At 41.3% G+C, this 16,023-nt stretch overlaps 1 protein-coding gene across 1 annotated transcript in view; it reads right to left on the bottom strand.

The window, feature by feature from the left end:
- Positions 1 to 6,316: 6,316 nt before the first annotated feature.
- swap70b (switching B cell complex subunit SWAP70b) overlaps positions 6,317 to 16,023 on the bottom strand; it is a 116,628-nt gene continuing 106,921 nt past the window's right edge. Inside the window, exons 11-12 of the mRNA XM_073049578.1 lie at positions 14,617 to 14,713; positions 6,317 to 11,062 (exon numbers count right to left, since the gene is read on the bottom strand). Coding sequence (XP_072905679.1) covers positions 10,950 to 11,062; positions 14,617 to 14,713 — 210 coding nt within the window. The 3' untranslated portion in view covers positions 6,317 to 10,949. The remainder of the gene's footprint in view (positions 11,063 to 14,616; positions 14,714 to 16,023) is intronic.

Raw genomic sequence — 16,023 nt, 5'->3', positions numbered from 1 at the left:
TCACCATGAAAGGATGACCAGCTCATGGTACCCCTATGTTTCCAGAGTTCTCATTGAGACAAGAGCAAACTGTCTGTACGTCAGAGAATACTGATGTGTGGATCTCGTGTTCTGGTTCCCTCTAAACTGCACACCAGAGCGTTAGAAAATCTGCGTGAAGGACACCTGGATTCAGTCAAGATGAAGAGTCTCACCTGGAGCTACGTGTGGTGGCCGGGAATAGACAGACAGATTGAAGACTTGGCCAAAAGCTGTTCAGGATGCCAAGAAGTTCCAAATATGTCCCCACAGGCACCGTTACACCCATGGGAGTGGCCATCATCACCATGGCAAACAGTACATATTGACTTTGCTGGGCCTTTCATGGACTCCTTGTTTCTGATTGTTGTGGATGCTCATTCGAAGTGGCCTGAGGTTATACCAATCAAGTCAACCACCTCAAAAAAGACTGTTTCTGCTCTGAGGACTATCTTCACCAGAAGTGGCTTACCTGAACAAATTGTGAGTGACAACGTCCACAATAGATGTCAGAAGAATTCAGAATATTCGTGAAGAAAAATGGCATCAGATATTTTAAGTCAGCTCATCACCTAGGAACAAATGGGTGAGCTGAAAGGTTTATCCAAACCTTCAAGTAGTCCAGTAAAGTGATGGACAAGAAGAACATTTCTCTACAGCACAAGGTGGACATCTTCCTTTTTGTGTTTCGGAACTCTGTTCATGCAACAACAAATCAAACGCCTGCAATGTTGTTCATGAACAGGAATCTGAGATCTCGCAGAGACCTCCTGAAACTAGATCTACAGAGGGAAGTGCAGACTAAACAGTTCATCCAGCTGCCAAGTGAACCAACAAGGAGCTTTGAGATTTGACAGGAAGTCCTAGCGCGTGATTACCAAGAAGACAAGTGGACACTCAGTAGGATAGCTAAAAGAACTGGACCACTGATGTAGACATGGATGTTGGCGATCGGACCTTGAGGTGACATGTGGACCAGATACTGGATGCCCAGCTGAAGAACACATCTGGGTCGCCTGCATCCGACAAGATGGACATGTTGCATCCACCGGATTTACCTCTCAGTGATGATGTCACTAACAGCAACGTGACACCTGCAACAGAAAAGGTCGTCTTTGACAAGACACCTCTCAAACCTCATGCCACTCCACAGGTCCTGAAAGAAACAACAGCGCCACCCAAAAGACCGAATCTTTAGTATAGATAAGGACTGTTACTGTGAAAGCATGTTGATTTGAATATGGCTTGTGAAAGGGAAATTAGAGGTTTTGTTACAAATACATATTTATGTTACATTAAAAGGGGAGGAAGTGTAATGTAATATATGATCTATTTCTTCTAGAGCAAAGAGTCCCCTTAGCACTACGCAAGGACTGATAACTTTCCTGTGTGCTCTGATCTGTTGTCTATGTATGTGCATTGATCTCTCTCTCCCTTTAATGGGAATACACAGGTCTCCACATGTGTGCTTTTATTTATTTGATCAGTTGGAGAAGTGAACTGAGGAGTGGCAAATACATTTCAATACAGATAACATGTGAAGTGATGCATTTTGGCAAGTCAGACAAGTGTAGGACTTGTACTATGAAAGATAAGATGCAAGTGACCTAGCAGTGCAAGTCTACTGTTTGTTGGAAGTGGCATCACAGGTAGACAGGGTGTTGAGAGGACTTGGGACATTGTGTTGCAGTTGCATAAGTCACTGGTGAGGCTGCATTTGGAGTACTGCAGACAGTTTTTGTTGCCCTATTATAAAAAATAAACTAGAAAGAATAAATGGAGATTTATGAGGATGTTGCCAGGACTGGAAGGCCCCGAGTTTCTTCGCTCAGAGATTGGCCAAGATTCAATATTCAAATTTATTTACCATCTGTATGTCAAACCGTAGTACAGTCATCCTTCACTAATCTCACTACCTGTAATCCAGTTCCTTCGATAATCCAGCACTGATTTCAAACTGCGCAACTGTAATTTCAAACTTCCCGGGCCACCGTACCAATCTGCTGCGCATTGTTTTGGTTGTGCTAGATCTGTTCACGTGTTAGCATGCCCTTGTAAGCACTGACAGGCAATTCCTGCTTATTTCCCTGCATTTATTAATATCACTTGCTCTTTTTTAGCCCCAATTATGGCCCCAGTGAGTAAAGGAAATGAATCTCATGCTGTGACGCGAAAAACCGCACATTATCCATAAAAAATAAGGTTGAACTCTTGAGAAAGCTGGTCAGTGGTGTATCGGTGAAAAGCTAGTGCGAGTGTTACAACATTAGCACTTCCACAGTGTACGACATAAAGAAACAGAAAGAAAAACTGCTACATTTTTTTTGCTGATAGTGGCTCAAAGAAACAGATGTGCATAAGAAAAACAATGAAAGACGGAAGAAGTTCGTAACTAGATAAAGTGCTGATAACGTGGTTTAATCTTCGTTTAAGTGAAGGTGTTGAACTATCTAGAGATATGGTGAAGGAACAAGCAAAAGTGTTTCATGAAGAACTAGGACTAGATTATGAGCGTGACTGTAGTGAAGGCTGGCTTCATCGGTTCAAGCAGCGTCACGGCTTACAGTTTTGTGTGGTGTGTGGTGGAAAATGTTCAGCAGACAAGGAAGCTGCAGCAGAGTTTGTTGAGCAACGATGTTTTATAACTGAGCAAGAAATAATGAGGGTTTATATGTTGCAGGATAACCTAATCAGAGAGAGACCAAAATATATGAAACAGATTACCTTGGAAGATATGTTCAAAAAAACTGCTAGAAAAAGTGCCACAGGGGAACTAACACTTCAAAATCCAGTGCCATCAGCTTCTGCCCACCCAGATGTGCTGCCACCAACATCAACAGTTTTTGGAGAAACCGTTGTGCCAGTTTCAGCACCAGTTCCTGATGCTTCACTCATTTTTCGAGATGAAGATGTTGATGATCCTGACAACCCCACACTTGCAGACATGTAACTTTGCCTGAAGGTATATTAAACGTCTCACTTTAGAAGCGGAAGTACTCAGCTGTTCTGTATAAGTTAATTCCTGTACATTTACCTATACCCTTTATTTTATGTGCCTGTACAGTATATTACTTTATTAAAATTTCACTTGCTACTCATTTAATATTTCTGTTTCATTATTATCTAACTTGCACTGATTTACATGATATTTTAAAGGTATGATGAGGCGGTTAGCTATTGCTTAATGTGATCCTTCTGCAATTCGGCATTTTCACTAATCCGGCACTCCTCAGGTCCCAATGGTACCGGATTAGTGAAGATCGGCCTACAATGAAATGCTTCACCTGTGTTAACAACCAACACACCCAGTGGTGTGCTAGGGGCAACCTGCAGTATCACCACACATTCTGGTACAATGATCTGCGGAACAACAGAGAACACCACAAGAGTAAAACAGTTCTTCCCTCCCACCCATGCCCAAGCACAGTCCTCCAACTCCAAGACAGGCCTTCTTCAAGCTCCAGTGGAATTGGACCTGCAGACATCGGGTTTCTGCTTCACCAGTGGACCTGCAGAGATTCACAGACTTGGGCTGTGGCAAATGAGCTTTAACTTCTGATTCAAGCTTCCATACCTGGCCTCGACCCCAGGGCCCACCAATCACCGGACACTAGACCTTAAACTCAGTACTCACAAATGATGGGGCTCAAAGCACTGGGCCTCATACTCCGGTCTCACCCATTTGCAAACGCAGGGTGTCATCAGACATTGTTCCTCCTGGCCACGTGGAACTCAGGCACCAGAACCCACGGACAAATTGCTGACTGCCTGGAGGGGGGGCGGGGCGGTCACCAGCTCTTATCCATAACGGTCTACCGGCAGAACATCTGACCATGGATACCCCACGTCCGCATTGCTGGCCTCTGAACTCAGAGTGGAGGCTTAGACTCTGGCCCAACCTGTAATTCCCCCTGTAATCCAGTCCCCAAGCCCTCATCTGACCACCAACTCCCCTTTCTGTCTCCCAAACCATTCCTGCAAAACTAAAAAAACAACTAGATCTGATCTGCGACCTCGACGGAGACCACAGCTCGCATCAGACTTGTAATGTAGAAGCATAAGGGGTGACTTTAAAGGAGTGTTTAGAATAATGAGAGGTGGATCGTAGTAGTCTTTTCCCCAAGGGAGGGAAGTTCAAAACTAGGGAGCGCAGGTTTAGGTTAAGAGGGAAAAGGTTTAAAAGGGACATGAGAGGCAACCTTTTTCACACACGGAAGCAGGTGAGTATCTGGTACAAGTTGCCTGAGGAAGTGGCTGAGGCAGGTACGATTGTATCCACTTTGATAGGTATCTGGAGGGGTGGGACTTAGAGGAATATGAACCAAACACAGAAAATTGAGAGTAGCTGGATGGGTACCATGGTTAGCATGGACTTGATGGGCCAAAGGACCTTTATCCACATTGCATTTCTCTATAGCTCTATAATCATCCTACTAAAGATGCTACAGGGAATAATGAATTCAGAGTTCAATATCTAAAGCAAAGAAAGCTTCTTACATTGGACTGTTGAACCAACATTTCCCAAATTTCAACTTTGAAATAAACAAGAGTCAAGCAATGGCAAAATATTAAACTTTTCCCCACAAATTTGTAAACATGTTGTGAACAGGAAGTTAGTAAAACACGTTTTTAAAACATCACTTAAGATACAATTTTCCATTTAAAATATGCCCCATACATAGAACTTGATCAACTTTCTGACACTAAAACGCAGATTCTACGGTATTTCCAAGAATATGGTCTGTTTCGATATCACAAATATTTAATAATTTACCTTTGTTGGGAAGCAATGGAGCTGTGTCATTGCCATGGCCTCTGCTGATATTCAGTAAGAAGATTCTGATCAGTAGCTGTTTTGGAAATCACCTAGGAAGAACAAGTGCAGTAGCTCGTTGCTTGGGAAAATTGATGATCCGAACCACAAACTAAAGTCACATTGTCACAGGAATACAGACACATTGCTAAAGTAAAAGAAAATCTATGCTTAGAACACTCACACATTTATAATGTTGAGTAGCCTGATTTTGTTGTATTCTAATCATCTAGCAGACTCAAAACTTCCTCTAGTAAAATGACCACCTCCCAGATCTCAGCACAAACTACAATTCTCACCACTGATTCACACTCCAGGTCTGCCCCAGGTTGAACCCAATTGGTTGGAGTCCATTCATGCTACTCCCCTTCTCCTCTCCGAGTTGACCATCTCATCTCTCCGGTCAGTCCTGACGCTGGGTTTCAGCCCAGAAACATCAACAACTTCTTTCCTCCCACTGATGCTTCTCGACCTGCTGAGTTCTTCCAGCAGCGCTTCTGTGAACTTACCCAGTGCCCATTCATGTTCTTTCCAACAAGGCAACGTTCATCAGGGCTGACTTACTTTCATCTTTCCCTTCCATCAGTGTCCTGAGACCAGCAGAGCTGGTCAAATCTTCATTTTCCAGGAATTGTGTCTGTATAGTTCTGAACATTTCTTTCCTAAATATTCATTCAGCTTCACCTTTATGTTCCATTCTGTTACTTTGCCATCAATATGAAACCTTGGCAAAGATTTTCTGAGAAACTGAAACATTATAGCTTGAAAACAAATGGACAAAGAGGAAAACATTAAAACACTTAGAAAGAGCTCCCATTCTGACAGCCATTTAATGATTTTACCTGAAAAAGGTATGCTTGTGGGTGTTGACTGACTTCTGCTTATTCTCTCTGTTGCTATTTTAGAACATAGAAACCGTACAGCACAGAAACTGGCCATATCCATACCCCTAACTCTCGAGTTCCCTATAACTACCACATTGCCCGACTTTACAAGTCCCTGTCAAGCCTCAGAGCCAGCCACAATGCCACCAGCCTGGCTGCTATTGCCCTGACCTGATATGTCAACCCCACCCCCAGCAGATTCCAAAGGGGTATTCTTGTTACTGAGGGGTACGGCCACAGGGGAACCCTGCGCTGACTTCTTAATCCCCTAACCTCTCTCGGTGGTCACACATCTACTGTCTGATGCTTGTACTCTGTTCCTTTCAGGGGAAAAAAACAACAGGTTTTCTTTTGTAAAAGCACACAAATTGATTGAGGTGTGTTGGATTTGTTTGTGCAGTTACCAAGCAAGAATAACTAGGCAGTATCCCCGGAGTGTACAACTCCTTGTCATTCTTCCACACTTGTAAGCATGGAATTAGTGAGATTCCACACCTTCACTTCGAATGGTTGGGAAAGGAAGTGGCAGGATCAGGAGAGGGGGCCATGGGAGAGAGCTGGCAACAATACCTATGTGTAAACAGTCAAGAGCCATGCTGAATATTTTGATGTACATCTTTATTTTTGAACTAACCACAGCTTTGATACAGTTAAAAATAGTTGCAAAAGTGTCAGCTTGTCTGCAGTTACACACTTCAAGCATGTTAACAGCAAAATGCAGAAATCAGTTCTTATTTTTATCTTTAACTATTGGATGAGTGTTTACACACACTCTATAATTTCAGCTGATCTAAGAACAATACAGAGAACATTTGGATTCCAGTTCTAATCACGGAAGACTCAGAGAGAGTCAAGGAGTAACGGAACAGAGAACTCTCACAATGTTAAAAATTCTAAAGTGAACAATTTTACTAAAGTCTAAAAATCTTATTAGTTATAAAATACTGTAACTTCAAGCATAAACACATTTTCAGTAAGAAGCTGGTACAAAAGTTATGCACACTTAATTTTTCTACATTTGTTCAAATAACCACCATGTTGAATTTCCTTTGACACCTCTCCACATTGACCTTAACGTAATTGTATTCATATCCTTGACTCTTTGCACACAGAGGTACACTCACTGAGGCTTCAATAAAAATCCTTCAGGCATGTTTTGAAATGACTGTAAAAGGCAAGCTTCACAAGGCCCACCACCTACTCCACATCAAGAAACGTTGCCTAACTCTCCTTTCTTGACATCCCTACAGTACAGTATCAAAGATCTTTATGGGCAAGTGCTATATCAAGGTGACCACTAGTTACGCAAGCTGAAAGTGAGGTTGGGGTATTGGGAGTCCTGTCTGCTAAGTGAAATATTTCTAGGATTCCCTAGAAATTGGGAATCACTTGTTTTTGCTATGCATAAACACAGCTGTATTCACTGCTATCACACTGCTGGATTTCCCCACATACGAAGAATCACAAAATCGACAGAACACTGAAATGGCAAGTGTGTGGTTTATATCCAAAAACAAGGGCTTAGAGGGGACCTGAACACTTCATGATAAAGCCTCCGCAGATTTCACGTATCTCCTGACTCATTTCTGCAGGGCATTCAAAGAAAGGCATCAGCCCTTTAAGCTCAATTCTGTATGGCTGCTGGGCAGTTGCCACACACACTTTGGCAGTCATGGAAGAGAGAAAAGCAGCAGGAATGGGGGAAAACAATTCCATAATAATTCAAAGGCAAAATGTGCTCAAAACATATGCTTGGTGTCATGGAGAGAACCTGGGGACCTGCCAGGTTAGCTTCACCATTAGAAGAGCCTCACAGACCTGGTCAGTGCACCAGTTTACTCCAATAGAGAAAATGAAGCACTTTAAAGTAACTGGAAATGTTTGCTTCATTGATACATTTAGCTTTCCTCTTCTGATTATTTGTACAGTCTCTTGGTATTGAAGAACATAGTATGTAGAGATTCAACTTGTCTGCTTTGGGGAATTAATATTCTGCATGCTCCTTATGTAAATTATATATCACAAACAGCTGGTGCCTGTCTGGTGAGACCATGGATGCCAACTAAACATTTTTTTTTGTCATTAGCTGCTGTTTTATTCTGTTCCTCTTGCTCCAACTGAACTTTAAGCTCTACCCAGTGACCCTCAGACTCCAGGCATCTAGGACTGTTCTTTCTCTGTCTTCAGTGGTGTCAATAGTTGTTAAATTGTGCAGGTGCTGCAGACAATGAGAAGATTCCACATTGGTTTGGTTTACACTGCCATGGCCTTTGGATTGATAGAGGCAGCAGCATAAACCAAGTTCACTTTCACTGCTATCCTGGTACACACATAGCCCTCAATTGCTATGGTGGGTGAGTGAGAATCCAGCCAGGGAGGTTCAGAGCCACCCTCGTTCCTTAGTACCCACCCCTCCCGGCACTTGCACTACCTGACAAAGATCCATCAGCGAAGAACATGTTTATGTTCCCCAAAAGCATGGCATTCACCAGGAGGAAATTCTTCTTGTGATTCTTGGGACCATGAAGACCTGCAGACTGAGGGAGCAAAAACCTTTCCTGTTCGATGTCTTAGTTATTTAGAGGAGCTGCTGTGGACATAAATGGCATCAAAGGCCAACTGTACCCATGGAAGGCCAGCAATGTGTGCAGGGCCCAGTGGCTGAGGAGCTCCTTGTTCTAATCAAAATAGATAAAATCATTTTCTTCCTATTGCCTGGACAATCTTAAGTAATGCACTGGTGATTGACCATAATAACAGTCTTAAGTAATGGTGTCTGCCAAAGGTATTATTACAAAGACTAAATGTTGGAAAAACAAACACTCCTTATAAGGTGGTTAATTGGCCTGCAGAGCGTCTAAGTGTGGCCATTCTAGTCTCCTGATACCAGTAGTCTCTTTAAATAGCAAAAAAAGCCACAGAAGAGTTGGTTCTACTGAAAATCTTCCAGAACAGTCCCAAAGTGAAGTTTTTCTCCCTTCAATTTAGGTTGGTTCAGGCATAAATGGTCCTTATTTGAACAGTGACTTCATTCTTGTACCTTTCTGATGATGGGAAAATCAAGCACATTTTTATATCTCAAACAAGTGAAATCTGCAGATGTTGTTAATCTGAGCCACACACACACAAAATGCTGGAGGAACTCAGCAGGCCAGGCAGCATCTATGGAAAAAAGTACAGTTGACGTTTTGGCCCAAAACATCAACAGTACTGTTTTCCATAAATGCTGCCTGGCCTGCAGAGTTCCTCCAGCATTTTGTGTGTGCAGAACAGTTAAATCAATATTGGACCACACAGCATCTAAAAATTGCTTTCCCATGCAGTAGAACTTCTAGACCACTGACTTGCTAAGGATTAGGGAAGCTGTAAACACAGGGGAAGCAGCAGGAAATCATGCTAAAATTTGCTCTTGTTAAACACTGACAGAATTGCATCTCTAATAGATGCTCAACAGGAAAGTGAGCTCCAGGCAATTTTTCCTTCTGCAAAATAGCAACACAGGTGACCACCTAGAAAGAGATCAGCTAATTATGTAAGGGACGATGGACGCGACCTGAATTTCTTCCCGATAAACATGTGGATTATTTCAGTGTGCCTTAAATCCCATTTATACTGGTCAAAGGCATGCATCAATTGACTTACTGCACTACCATTCATCTCGCCAACAAAGCAAGTTAACCAGCATCAGCATCTCACGTGCCTTCTGGCAATACAATTCAATCAATACTACAAAGCTACACTGCTTCTGTGAGTTCTGGTGGGAAAATTAATCTGCAATTAATGAAGTTTCCTTGCCCACCGGCTGCTTTGACGTTTCCACCATTAATTTCTTCAAGATGATGTTTTCTGTAAGTGACCCATTTTTTTTCAGTATTTTTATTGGATATTTTCATTCATTTTATGGTGGTTTTATCCTATGTGTGGACAAGTTAAAATTTCTATCTGTAAAAATAACTTGGTGCTGGTGAAAAGTCTTTTGGCACTGCAGTGTGGCACTCATGTGCATACAATTCAATTATCCTAACGACGAAAGTGTTGAAGGGTATACGGTGCTTAAAATAAATACATCCAAATCAATCCTTAAGAAGCTCTGGGTGGATGCAAAGAGAATACAACTGCTTCACTTTCCACTGACCATGGTATCTATTCAGTTAGGGAATATGCAATAATCATAGTATATCTTTTCATAAAATACACAAGCAATTAACTGCAAATATAGTTAGAATTAGTTTGCATTCACTCCTAATATGCATTTAGACAAAAGGAAAGACACTTCCACTATTTTAAGAGCCAACTTAAAACTCTGCTTTTTAATTAGCTAACTTAATAATGAGTCACTGTATAAATACCTGCAATTCAGCACTCTTACCGGAGAGCAGTATTTTGCACATCCATAGTGAAGTCAAGAAAAAAAAATCTGGCATACTTTCAATTACGCCTCGGGTTAGAGTACTCACTGTTATCAATCTACTTTATTTTCTTAATAACCACTTCACCGACACATCTATGTTAAATTCATGGGAACTTAATCCTAGTACAGGCTAATCATTTTAGGATTTAGAAAGCATCATACTGTTAAGTAAGTACGTGAGGAATACATGGTTACAAATACCATGTACAACTTTCCACCTTGGCTAGCATTTCTTGAGATCCTGCTGAGCTAAGTATAATATCAGGCACCTGACTGAAAATGACCACATCAGGGTCTACTGACTCATGGCATGGCATTGTGATTGCACAGTATCTGACTAGTGAAAAGTTACATATAAAGATGCAGGAATTTCCCATTTCATGCCTCCATGCAATTTTTTTTTAAGTTCTATAAATGAAATCCATAACATAAGCCTACTTTTACCTTGTTTCAAAATTACTCAACTCAGCCAACAGAGTCACGCTGGGCTCCAAGTTTCCAGTGTAAATGCAATCAAAGAGGCAAGCAAAAAAGGAATATTTTCAAACCTATTGCAAGCATTACAGAATGTTGAAATCAAAATTTAAAAATAATTGAAGCAATCAGGACATTCAACAAAAGTACACATGAACTTCAAATGGACTGTCCTCTTTTGTTCACTGTGTAGTTGGACACAGAATTTTAACACTTTAGTATAAAATACTTCATGTCAAACCACTACTGCTTCCACAAAGAACACATCCTTGGCACTTTCTTCCAGTGTGTAGTAAAGTACGCATCTGGCAAAATACAGTCCAATATTTAATATGTTATGGTATATGTATTATTGTGTTGCTGCATTTTTTTGTTTCTGCCAGTTCTTTTCCCGGAGGTCCAACTCAGCCTTTGTGAAGGCAGATGGTCCCCAATTAGTGATCAGCTGAGGGCCCTTGGAACCTACAAACAATAATTAACAAACATTCAGAAGGAGGCATTCAATGTACAGGGCAAAGAGGACTTACAAATAACTACAACAGGACCAGCTCAATATTTTCCAAAGAACACTTAATATCTCTTTCCTACTGACATATGCTTCAGATCTCCATTTCAATTTTTAAACACTGCAGTCTATCTGGTCTCAGTGACAAAAATTTAACAGATCATGTTACCAGTATTAACATTTTGCAATATAAAATGAATTAGAAAGAATCTGAACATAAGGCAAGAATAAATCAAACCTGAAGTATTTTGAAAGTAATGGATCCTACAAAATGCTTTAATAGTTTAGCCAGAAAAAAAGCTATGGAAAAAAGTGCAATAAAAATTAATCAACCAGCACATCTTAAAGCAACTGAGTCAATTACAACAGTCAACCTTTTAACCTCCTCCAAGACCAATCTAACTCTTCCCTCCCACATAACCCTCCCTTTTTCTTCCATCCATGTGTCTGTCCAAGAGTTTCTGAAATGTCTAGTGTATCTGCCTCAAATCTTGGCAGCACATTCCACAGACCTACCACTCAGTGTAAAATACTGTACCTCCATATGACATCCCCCATTCTTCCCTCCAATCACCTTAAAATTGTGCCATTTCATAGGAAAAGGAGCTGGCTGTTAACTCTATGAATGCTTCTTATAATCTTATACACCTCTATCAGGTCACCTCTCACACGCCTTCACTCCAGACAGAAAAGCCCTAGCTTGCTCAAGCTTTCCTCCTAAAACATTCTCTGCAATCCAGGCAGCCTCTTAGTAAATCTCCTCTGCACACTCTCTAAATTTTCAACATCCTTCCTACAATCAGGCGACTCCAAATATAGTCTAAACAGTTTTATAGAACTGCAAAATTAGTTCGCAGCTCTTGAACCCAACTCCTGAAGTCCAAAACTTTGTATGCCTTCTTAACCACCCTATCAACTTGCACAACAACTGTGGACGTGGACCTGAAGATCCCTCTATCCTCCACACTGCTATGAATCAGGCTACAACCCTACACTGCCTTCAGATTCAAACTTTCAAAGTGCATCACTACACTTTTTTGGATTGAACTCCACCTGCCACTTCTAGCCCAGCTCTGCATCCAATCAGTGTCCTGTTGTAACCTACACCAACCTTCTATATTATCCACAATGCTACCAGCCTTTGTGTCATCTAGATAGATAGATAGATACTTTATTCATCCCCATGGGGAAATTCAACTTTTTTCCAATGTCCCATACACTTGTTGTAGCAAAACTAATTACATACAATACTTAACTCAGTAAAAAATATGATATGCATCTAAATCACTATCTCAAAAAGCATTAATAATAGCTTTTAAAAAGTTCTTAAGTCCTGGCGGTTGAATTGTAAAGCCTAATGGCATTGGGGAGTATTGACCTCTTCATCCTGTCTGAGGAGCATTGCATCGATAGTAACCTGTCGCTGAAACTGCTTCTCTGTCTCTGGATGGTGCTATGTAGAGGATGTTCAGAGTTTTCCATAATTGACCGTAGCCTACTCAGCGCCCTTCGCTCAGCTACCGATGTTAAACTCTCCAGTACTTTGCCCACAACAGAGCCCGCCTTCCTTACCAGCTTATTAAGACGTCTATAAACTTACTAACCCATCATTTATAAAAATCACGAAGAGAAAGAGTCCCAGAACTGATCCCTGCAAAACACCACTGGTCACTGACTTCCAGGTAGAATACACTCCATCTACTGATGAGTCCTCCATCACTCTAGTCATCCTCCTGTTCTTCACATGCATCTAGAACACCTTGTGGTTTTCCTTAACCCTGTCAGCCACGGCCTTCTCATGTCCCCTTCTAGCTCTCCTAAGTCTCCTTTTAAGCTCACTCCTTTGCCTTCTGTGGGCAATCCAAATCTGAATTCATGCAGCCATGTTTCTCTAGGTCCTGTGCCTCCTGACTTTTCAAATGAGCCTACCATGGGGAACTTTGTCAGATCTTCCTAAACGCTATATACACCACAGACACTGTTCTTACCTTCATCTATTTGTCATTTCATTGAAGTCAATCTGGTTCAGAAGGCACAACCTGCCCCTCACAAAACCATGCTGACTAACCCTAACCAGACTATGCTTCTCCAAATGCTCGCAATCCTGTCTCTAAGAATGCTCTCCAATAGTTTGCCCACCACTGACATACGACTCAGTGATCTATAATTGCTAGAATTACCCCTTACCCTTCTTAAACAAAGGAATAACATTTTCCACCCTCCAATCATTTGGTATTACTCCTGTGGCCAATGAGAACACAAAGACCATCAGAAAAGTACAGCAACCTCTTCCCTCACTTCTCATAGTAACCTGGAGTATGGCCCCAGGGCTCATTTATTCTGATGGTCTGCAAAAATTCCTGCACATCCTCTTTCTTGGCATCAATATTTTCAGCCATATCCGCCTGTTATATGTTGTTCTCATAATCGTCAAGGCCCCTCTCACTGATAAATATTGAAGCAATATTTTCATTAAGAATCTCCCCCTGCCTCCTGTGACTGCAGGTGCATTTCCTCTTTTAACCTGATGAGTCCTCTGTTGCTCTAGTCATCTTTCTGTATTTCACATACATCTAGAACACCTTACTCTATCAATGCATCGGCCACTGCCTTCTCATGTCCCCTTCTAGCTCTCCTAAGTCCCTTCTTAAGATCATTCCCAGCTACCTTATAACTCTCAAGAATTTTGTCTGATCCTTGGTTCCAAAATCTTAAGTATGCTTCTTTCTTCCCCTTTGCTAGATATTCTACTTCTCTTGTCAACCACATTTCAATGACCCAACCATTCTTTCCCCTGCCTCGATGAGATGAACCTAGCCAGAGCCCTTGCAAATGCTCCTTAAACAACCTCCACATTTCCATTGTGAATTTCCCTGAGTACATCTGTTCCTAATTTACACTCTCAAGCTCTCACCTAATAGTATCATAATTCACCCTCCACCAATCAAATACATTCCCATACCATCTGCCCCTGTACCTGTCCAATGCCACCTCCCACCTCTTTTATTCCTGTCCCTGACCCTTTGGAAATATCAGCCCTGTCCTTGTGACAGCCAAGTCTCTGTAATGACCGCAAAGTCATAGCTCCATGTACTGATCTAAGTTCGTATTACTTCAGCAGGAGAAAACAGAACAGATTACAAACTACACGTTAACATTTCACTTTAAATATCCTGAAGAAAAATCTTTCTAACCTCCATTTTCCAATTTGACACTTAGATCTATGGTGAACTGGTGAATTATGATACCTGGTCAATTTCAAGTATTAAAACAATCCAGCAAGGTATAGTTCATAGAATGGTTTAGAAAAATGAATATTAACATTATTCACTGTATGTAAGAATAAGCGATAGGCATCTGGACAATATAGAAAATGACTGAGCATCCAGTGATTCTTATTTTGGTTTTCCACTTGCAAGATGCAATGCTGAAAGCTTGCCACTGGTTATGTGTGTGTGAAATACCATTCTAACACAGAGATGCTATTTGATAATTACTTCAGTCTTCTTACCTGGCTGTATGAGTCGGAGCAATCCTTCATGATGTGCCACCTTGTCCTTCCAGTTCTTTGTCTTACTAGTCGCCAACTCTAATTTTTTTGCCACTTCCTGTACAAATTTAGGAAAAGTTGCATCAGGTTGTTGCAGTATTTTAATGTGTCTATTTTCTTTCCCGATGTTATTGTTGTGCCTTTTTCTCAGGTTTAATTTCCAAAGTCCCAATCCTGTAGATGGTTACTCAAGAGCACATTTGCCTAATTGACATGAATATGGTTTCAGAGAGATCAAATCATCAAAGAGCTGCTTCTTGGGATAAGATCAGGAACTTTCCAAATTCCTGTTCTTGATTCAAAAACTTTGATACCAAGTCCACCAAGATCAGCTGATTACTATATGCAGGGTGAGTTAATGGATATCTAGAAGCAGTAAGTATTTCCTTTGAGCATCTGATAAGACGGCCTCAGCTTGCGAAAGCTTTGCTGTTCCGACAGGTTCACAAAGCAGTATCACTGTCCTGCCAGTGTGCGCCTGCTGTTCTTCCCTGCAGACAACTGTTACAGCTCATTCTCCTTGCCCTCCACAACAAGGCACTACACACGTACACCTTGCACTGAACAACTAGAAACCTCCCTGGTCTATCTATCACAACAAGAACACTCGTCAGACTAGAATCTACAAGACGACAAATAAAACAGGGTAATGAGTATCAGGCTTGGGACGGCTGATGGAAGGAGGGGGAAATGGGGAGATGTGATAATGGGGGACTTCCTATTATCCTGAATCATATCGTACACAAAGGAAGATGATTATGACTGCTGAGGAACATCATCAAAATCCCTGGGCATTGGCCAAATACTCAAAGGGTCCATCAAAAATTTTATTTCTTTCATCCTGGTTTGAACGTACATTACTGGTTTAAACTCCTGGAAGTATTGAACACACTGTGGGCATATCCTCATCACCTAAAGGCAGTAAAAATCTGGGATCACTGAACCTAATTCTTCTCAAGCTTCCATGAACCCTATGTTATCTATATTTCAATTACAATCCTCCCAACCCTCTAGAAAACCTTGCCCCTCGATGTAAGTTCAATTTGGTGCCTGAATGCATACAACACCCACAGCAGTATTCTCAATTGCTCCAATAATCACCATGTAAAAGTTGAACAGAAGACACGAGGCGTCTAAGGTAGGGTTGTACAGTTTCAACATCGGGAATGCCCAGATATATGCGAATGTCTGATCAACCATCTTCAGATCTTTCAGTAGCAGCGTGGAGGGAGAAGAGAATGGGGTGAGAAGAAGGGATTGTGTTAACGTTATGAGGGATGTAACAATGAAAGCAAGGAAGATATGGTTCTGTAATGCAAACTGGATACATTTCAGAGTACAGGACGTGTCTAATTTAATATAGGGTAT

The sequence above is a fragment of the Hemitrygon akajei genome, chromosome 6 (assembly GCF_048418815.1).
Source record: "Hemitrygon akajei chromosome 6, sHemAka1.3, whole genome shotgun sequence".
Taxonomy (NCBI): Eukaryota; Metazoa; Chordata; class Chondrichthyes; order Myliobatiformes; family Dasyatidae; genus Hemitrygon; species Hemitrygon akajei.
Note: the sequence above shows the minus strand (reverse complement) of the source record. Positions and strands in the feature narration are given on the sequence as shown.